The 8,043-nt window shown below is 38.6% G+C and overlaps 1 protein-coding gene across 1 annotated transcript; it reads left to right on the forward strand.

Annotated features, from left to right (window-relative positions):
- The first annotated feature begins 1,585 nt into the window (after positions 1–1,585).
- Positions 1,586–7,810, forward strand: creb1b (cAMP responsive element binding protein 1b). Its single transcript, XM_028435975.1, has 8 exons — positions 1,586–1,722; positions 4,166–4,278; positions 5,021–5,167; positions 5,256–5,356; positions 5,569–5,723; positions 6,518–6,700; positions 6,865–7,018; positions 7,317–7,810. Exons 2-8 carry the CDS (start codon positions 4,174–4,176, stop codon positions 7,459–7,461), a joined length of 990 nt encoding a protein of 329 aa, XP_028291776.1. The 5' UTR covers positions 1,586–1,722; positions 4,166–4,173; the 3' UTR covers positions 7,462–7,810.
- The last annotated feature ends 233 nt before the right edge of the window (positions 7,811–8,043 follow it).

Here is an 8,043-nt window from a genome sequence, read left to right on the forward strand (position 1 = left end):
TGAAGTCCTACAGCTGGACCATTCAACCTGGTTCTCCACTAAGAAGGAGCTCCTTGGACCATAATCATTCTGTCCAAACTCTACTTCTAACAATCAATTTTAGTATCTTTGTCATTTAAATCCCCAGCTTTAATCGACTCCTGAGAAGTTAACATCTTTGTGTCTAACATTTGACTACATGTTGATGGTTTGTTCCAACTATGTGATTAGACTATTATTTCAAATCTAATTTTATTTTGTGTTTTCATTTAAATCAATCTGTGTTGTTTAAAATTAATGATAGAACCTGGAATTTTATTCATCTAACTGGCAGACATTTGTAGAACTCATTTCTCCCGGCTACTTAGATCGAGCTGATAACTCGTTCATTGTTAAATTTGTCATTCTCCATGTGTGATTTTGTGTGTGTGTGTGTGCGTTTTTTTAGATTTATTTATGTTTCTTTTATTCGGCTGCTTTGCACTACAATTTAACTTAGTAGCAGCAGTTATTCCATAAAGCCTATAGCAAAAATCTAACATTCCCTTAAGTGATAGTCCATGAGTTAAACCTGTTCAAATACCAATTTTCTTAAAACAAATATACACATAACAGCAAACTAAATTACACAAAATGACATCAAAACACACAAACCCTCTGTCCTTTCCTGTATTAATGCACATATTGGTCATGATTCTAAATTCTAATATGAATGTTGAATGATAATGTGGCCCTTGGATCAGACAATCACATTTGTTTGTTGTGATAAAAGTTGGCCATCTCTGAGTTAGTGCTAGTAAGACATGGAACACAAACATGTTGTTTCCTTCTTTTCACCAGAATAAAAAGATGTAATAATCGAAGTGTTTACAATAAGCCATGGCTATTGATACGGAAACGTATGAATAGTCTCACAATGCCTATCCATTCATACGCAGCGACCCTCATTGGCTAGTTTGGGTGACATGATAGGTGCACCACGTGACTTAAAGTTCCGTCAGTTGTATTTTAGCTCTTTTTTTTTTTTTTTTTTAGCTACCCCGCTAACGCTTTTATTTAAGCCCTAACCCGAACCCAGTAAATACCCTAAAATGTTTATTTTTTTCATATATGTATTTTTAAAGGTGGAAAATGCCGCGTTAAATATGTTAAAATGAAAAAATATATATGACAAAAGTGGGATTTGAACCCACGGCAGCAGAAGGAAGAATTCTTGAGTCAGGCGTCTTATTACTACACGGCCATTAGGACACGGTAAAAAGATAAAGACACATTACGTTTATGTAGAAAAGGTCCGGAAAACGTACCCATAGTCTGTGGGCTATTGACGTATCAATCGTCATTATTTATTTGTACTGTGTAATGTTGCTGTAATCCCTTAAAATAGGTTGCAAACAGTGAGGATATTAAAATAATGTGGCTATTTCGTGTTTTCCTCCCCTATCATAAATATGAACCTAAAATATGTTGCTTGTAAAGCATAATCAACAGTATGTTTTCCCCAAAAAACATCTTTACTAGAGTAAATAGTCTCCTCCAGACTTCGGTACTTTCCGGTATTTTCCGTGCACACTTCGGTAGTTTCCGTTCAACGTCGCCATCTGCTTTCCCGTCCTTCTCCAATCTCCGTGTTGTTGTTCCCGGTGACGCCACAGAGGTGTAGCCTGACGCGGGCTCTTACGTGTCGGCCAGAATAAAAGTGGAGCTCCGGAGGCCCGGGAGTGACGAAGGGAGTCTGTATCGGTAAGGGCTGTGCGGTGTGTGGGGCTCCTGGAGGCGGTTAGCGGGCACAGGAGGTGTCGGTCTGGTCGGGTTCGGAACGCTGGAAACAAAGAGATCATGGCGCCGCGGAGTGTTTGTAGCAGGACGGAGGGAGGGAGGCTGCGTCTGTTTGGGGGGAAATTCTCCCAAATGTGTGGCTGTCGTTTGGACTCAGTGGTGACAGACAAAGTGCGGATCCATCTTTAAAGTTGAAAAGCACTCAGTGTTTACAGTCTATCAAAGGAAGCTGTCATTGTAGCGGCTGAATGCGAGCAGATTTGCACTGTTTTCACAGAATATCACGTTTCTTTTTTTTTTGTTTTTGTTTTGGCCTTCATGTACATTTTCCTCAAATACCTCACTACATGCATTTTCTTTGGTATTGCTGTATTAAGTTATGTGTTAAATCAATGTAGTGAAAAAATTCGTACATCTCAGACAGGAAGGTTTGATCATATTTAGTTATCCGTGGGTCCAGGCCTGCACATTTACCACAGCTTTGTGGGAAAATGCAGCCAGGGCGCGCGGATAGGGGGCGTTTCCCGGCCACGTGGCCTCTGTGCTGTCACACACGGAGCGTCTGAGTGATTTTTGAAAAGCAGAGGGAGAAACGTGTGAAGCCAATCATGCAGCGGAGAGACGCTACGCACAGTGTGAGATCACCGAGCCCAGATCAGCCTCCAGTCAACTGAGCATGAGCATTATCACTGCACAGTGCAACACATTCCCCTCATAGTCACACAGTATCTGCATCATCTGAAATGTATTCCTATTTTACCCTCTACTTAAATTATATTTACTTCTACTTCATTATAATATTATTATTATTATTATTATCATTTTTTTTAAACCTTTATTAATATGTATCATTGTTAATAATATCAGTATAATCTAGGGTGTCCCGATCCGATATCGACAGAGTATTAGTGATGTCCCGATAGAACTTTTTCACTTCCGATACGATGCCGATATTGCCTCACGTATCGGCTGATAACGATATTGATCGTTATGATATCAGCACGAATCATACATACTTTTATTACCTATTTTGTAGTGTGGAATGTTAGAAAAGGCTTAATCAAGTGATGTTACTCAAACAGAGAACAGTAGTCAGCAGCAGTAGGTATGAGTAAAACTCACCCATTTATTATTAACCAATTGGTTGCATACATTTTAACCTTCAACATAATATCTACGGTATCGTACAATTAAACTAAATTGTTAGACCAGCACCAACGTTAAGGTGCATTACTGGGTTGTATGGTTATGGGTTATTGAGTTAAACAGCGGTGTTGAACAGAAAGAAAATACAAGTATTGGCCTGCATCTAAAATCTCCAACTTAATAAATATTTATTATTATTGTTATTATAGATTTAATTGCATTTATTGAGGTTATTTTTCAGGGTTTTGTATTTTTATTTTTCATTTTTCAAATACATTTAGAAACCCACACACAATAACAAAGGTTAAAAGAGTTAAAGCAATCATGATAGTCATACTAATAAAAAAAGAAGAAAAAATAAAATAATCCTTGTTGCAATATCCTTACATGCAAATAACAAACCCAATCCCTTATTGCCATTTTTAAGCACCTTCCACTTTTTCCATTGCTCACTATATTTTTGACCTTTCAGCCTAAGATTATGTCGTTTTTTCTATAATTGAAATGTTTTCAGGGTCTTTATTTAGATTTTTTCATTCACTTTATTCAGTTCTAGAATATTTGGTATCACTTTAGTTGAAGTTTTATACATAAGGCTGACATTACGCTGTCATTAGCATGAATAAGGTGTCATGAAGGCTGTCATTAAACTGCCATTAAGTGTTGTATTTTGGCATTTTTAGGGGTTAGGGTAATGAAAGACACCTACTGACAGTCGTCATGACACCTTAGTCATGTTAATGACAAGTGTCATGTCATAATAATGACAGTGTAATGTCCGCCTTTATGTATAAAACTTCAAGTAAAGTGTTACCGAATATTTTTTTGTTTAAGGTGAAAATGTATAATGTAATTTTCAAACCTACTGTTGCTGACTATTGTTCTCTGTTTAAGTAATATAATTTTATCAAACCTTGTTAGAGCCCGATACACTATATGTAACAACGACCCAAAATGTAACATGGCCCCGACCCCCCTGCCTTTTCTCATAAGTCATTTTTATTCTGGTGATATTTACATTAGAGCACCACACTCTTTGCTCCAAAACCGCATTGTGTCAGAAATAACCATGTATTTGTTACCCAAATTAAGTTAAAATAACTCAGCTATAATTAATATATTACAGTATTTTCGGCAAATAATTGCCAAAAAAAAAATTCTAGAACAAAACTTTCTACCAAATACTCAGTATACTTCAACATTTGACAGCAGTATGTCAATCAGTTTCACAAGTTTTAACCAATGAGATATATTTCTTCAGCTCGACCGATGAAGATGGAGTCAGCAGTGGAGGCTCAGGTGGTGGCAGAGACTGCAGTGGCTGAGACTGAGGGTCAGCAGATCACTGCTGCACAGATTGCTACCTTAGCACAGGTAACCCAGTGTACATCATACAGCACAATAATGTGTGGTCACAGATTCATACTTATTGTGTTTTTGTGACATTTTACGTGTGTTGTCAGCCTGTCACTATAGATAATTTAACAAAGAGTAACTAAACCCCAAAATCCACTTTTTCCTGCTGCAAACAAATGTATTTGGGTATGAAGTATTATTGTTGATTGATCCGACTTGACCAACTCTTCATATTTTAGTCAAAGTATTTCAATTTGGTGTATTTTGTTGTAAAAATGTAAGAGTGACTGACTTCTATGGGTTAAACCCCAACTATTACAATCAAATTTAGCTATTTGCTGAGAATTGTGGATTATGACATTCAGAGGCTTCTTACGTCACAAACCATTGCTGTTGGCCCCGCCCCTTTCTTAAAAACTAGCACCTGTGGAGTCTGTAATCTGTGTTGAGTAGGTTGGATTGAGATAATTGTGAATAAAAAGTTATAGTGAGTATTGAGCAGGTAGTTAGCATAGCATAGATTGTTCTTTGCAGATTTTATACCATAGACTGGGCATGTTTTAACTGCTCCAGAAGCCCCCCCCCCATAATCAAGGTATTTTTCTTTTTAAGTTTTCCCTCCAGTGGCTGGTCAGCCAAAACTAGAGGTTTAGTTAAAACAAAAAGGTGACATGAGTACAATAAAAAAAAATGTCCATTTGGTATGCCTAGAAAAACATGAGCACTTTTTTCTAATAGTGACAACACATTTGAATTGTAGGTATCAATGGCAGCAGGACACGTTACAGGAACGGCTCCCACAGTCACACTGGTACAGCTCCCTAATGGACAGACGGTTCAGGTTCATGGTGTCATCCAGGCTGCACAGCCCAGTGTTATCCAGTCCCCACACATCCAGACTATACAGGTGGGGGGAAAGTGACACTGCACAGTTTCTATTTTCACAGTAGGAGTATTCAAAGGACTTAGTTTAAGTTTCTGAATCTGTATTTCAGACCTCCACCATAGCTGAAAGTGAAGATTCACAAGAGTCAGTAGACAGTCTTACTGACTCTCAGAAGCGCAGAGAGATTTTATCACGGCGTCCATCGTACAGGTCGGTAGTTTCACAGTCTTACTTTTTCAATCAGTAAAAAAAATGTGATAACACAATGTTTTCATATTTGCTATTTGAAACGCAAAGGATTTTCATGACTTTTCGCATTGCTTTTATCTCAAGTTCTGTAGTAGTTTCTGTTCTGTTAAGCCAACTGCTCATTAAACTCCACTCAATGACCATAAATATCCGACTGTTTCTCCTCCTTTTAGGAAAATCCTCAACGACCTTTCATCCGACGTTTCGGCTGTTCCACGTATCGAGGAGGAAAAGGCCGAGGACGACCAATCTGCTGCTGCTGTCACACCTACCATTGCCACCGTCACTGTACCCACACCCATTTACCAGACCAGCAGCGGCCAATACAGTAGGTGAAAGCTGGTCATACCTAAGGTCACAGGGTTGTGTCATTTCAATGCAACAGTCGAGAATCGACTTAACTTGACACTACTTGAACATCCTGACAAAAAAATTTTGGTGTCAGTCTAGTTGTTGTCAACTAATTTCGTTTGAATAAATCAACAGTATTAGTCTGTAACAGTATTGGTCTGCTAATTTTTCCTTTTAGCTAAAAATATTTTTATCTTGTGGTTCTATTTGTGAGTCTTTGTCCAGTGTTTCTTTTTGACTAAAATCACATTCGTTTTATTCCTAGTTTAGGTCCTATTGCCTTTATTGGCATTGAGTTTTAATGTTGTTTCAGTATAGTTGAAGAAAACAATGAAAAAAACAATTAGACAATAAAATGAGATGCATTTTATGTGAATTTGTGGTGTATTTTTTTAGTAAGTAATAAAACAATCAGTAATAAGTTAAAGGTTTCATTTCTTCAAACAACTTTTTTCTTACGTTGATCTTCTGACATGTTTTGACTGTTAACTGCCCGTAACCCGTAATTCCTAAACCATAACATATTATTCAAAAAGACAAAAATAACTTGCTGGAATTAAAACAATCAGTAATCCAGCTATCAGGATTTTAATTGTCATATTAGGACCCTATGAGTCACACAAACTAATTCTTAATTTAGAATAAGCAGCTTAGATTGTAATGTTCACATTTTATGGTAAAGTAAAGGTACCTGACATGTGGGATATTGTGAGTTCTTAATACAATCATTGGTCTCCATTTTGCCTTTCTTCTCTGTGTCCATCTCAACAGTTGCAATCACACAGGGCGGAGCTATTCAATTAGCCAATAACGGTACAGATGGAGTCCAAGGCATTCAGACTTTAACAATGACCAACACTGCTGCTACTCAGCCTGGAGCCACCATTTTACAGTACGCACAGACCAGTGATGGTCAACAGATACTGGTTCCCAGTAACCAGGTGGTGGTCCAAGGTGAGCAAGAGTCTTCTCTGTCATATAATGCATTTTTATATGTGTTGATCGCATTGAACAATACACTATGAAAAGTGCTATATAATTCAAAAATGATGGATGTTGGTTTGAAAATGTAAGCAAAGGCTAAATCTTTAGTGAGATAACGAGCATGCTCTGTGCAGCTGCGTCGGGTGATGTCCAGGCCTATCAGATTCGAGCAGCCCCTGCCAGTACAATCACCTCTGGGGTGGTCATGGCTTCTTCACCTGCCCTTCCCACACACGGGGCCACTGAGGAGGTCACCAGAAAACGGGAGGTTCGTCTCATGAAGAACAGGTATGACTAATAGAGATGCTTGCCCCACTGCTAGAAACCAAAGGGAACAAAGATTTACATCACTAAAGTCCAGGAGTGGAGTTAGTGGATTGTGTAAATGCAACATTAGGATGAAGTATTTATGTTCATCACAAACAAAACTCAAAGGACGTCTTTTCCTTTAATGTTTTTACTGCTGATTTTATTGTTCTTATTGATTTTTAAGCTGTTGAATGATTTCTGTTGCACTTTTTGATCATGTAAAGCACATTCTGTATGAAATGCACTATACAAATACATTTCCCCCGCCTTCCTTCAGAGAGGCAGCGCGGGAATGTCGCAGGAAGAAGAAGGAGTACGTAAAGTGTCTGGAGAACCGAGTGGCTGTTCTGGAGAACCAAAACAAAACACTTATTGAAGAACTCAAAGCCCTTAAAGACCTTTACTGTCATAAAACTGAATAGTTTCACTCGCTAATGTCGAGCCAGGCCAAGTAGCATTTCCATTCCCCTCGTGTACTTTAACTGTTTTATTCTTAATGGCTAGACTTCCATGTTTGCCCCAAACCTCCTCATTTCAAATGATATTATACTACTTCCTCTTCTGTTGGACATTTAGATAGAAAACACAGCTTCTTGTAACCTTGTCTGCAAGATGGGTTCTCCTGGTGTTCATAAACACCAGGATTTATCTTGTGCTGTTCCCGCCTTTGCCTTTCGAAAACCAAACGGGAACGGTTAGAACCAATCATGAGGCAGTGTTGTGGTTTAGGGCTGGATATCTGGGTGTGACGAAGGCAGAAGCGCCAAAGCCAAACTGGCGCATGCGCATTTGCGGGAAGAGGAACTAGCTGGGCTACCGCTATTAGCGTAGCTCTGAATCAAAATAGAAAGATGTCGACACATGAGGATGGTTAACGTGCCCTTAACTCACATACTCATGTTGCAAAAAAGTCACTCAAAGACATAATGACCGCAGCATTACTATCCCAAAAGAAAGTTTTCACCAGCGGAGCCTTGTTGTTGTTGTAGCAGCGTCTCTGCGGG

The sequence above is a fragment of the Gouania willdenowi genome, chromosome 21 (assembly GCF_900634775.1).
Source record: "Gouania willdenowi chromosome 21, fGouWil2.1, whole genome shotgun sequence".
Lineage (NCBI taxonomy): Eukaryota > Metazoa > Chordata > Actinopteri > Blenniiformes > Gobiesocidae > Gouania > Gouania willdenowi.

Bases quoted from the DNA above. Each gene is read 5' to 3' on its own strand.
- creb1b (XM_028435975.1), top strand. From the start codon at position 4,174: ATGAAGATGGAGTCAGCAGTGGAGGCTCAGGTGGTGGCAGAGACTGCA. The intron at 4,279-5,020 runs GTAACCCAGTGT...TTTGAATTGTAG, and splicing joins AGATTGCTACCTTAGCACAG to GTATCAATGGCAGCAGGACA. The intron at 6,701-6,864 runs GTGAGCAAGAGT...TGCTCTGTGCAG, and splicing joins TAACCAGGTGGTGGTCCAAG to CTGCGTCGGGTGATGTCCAG.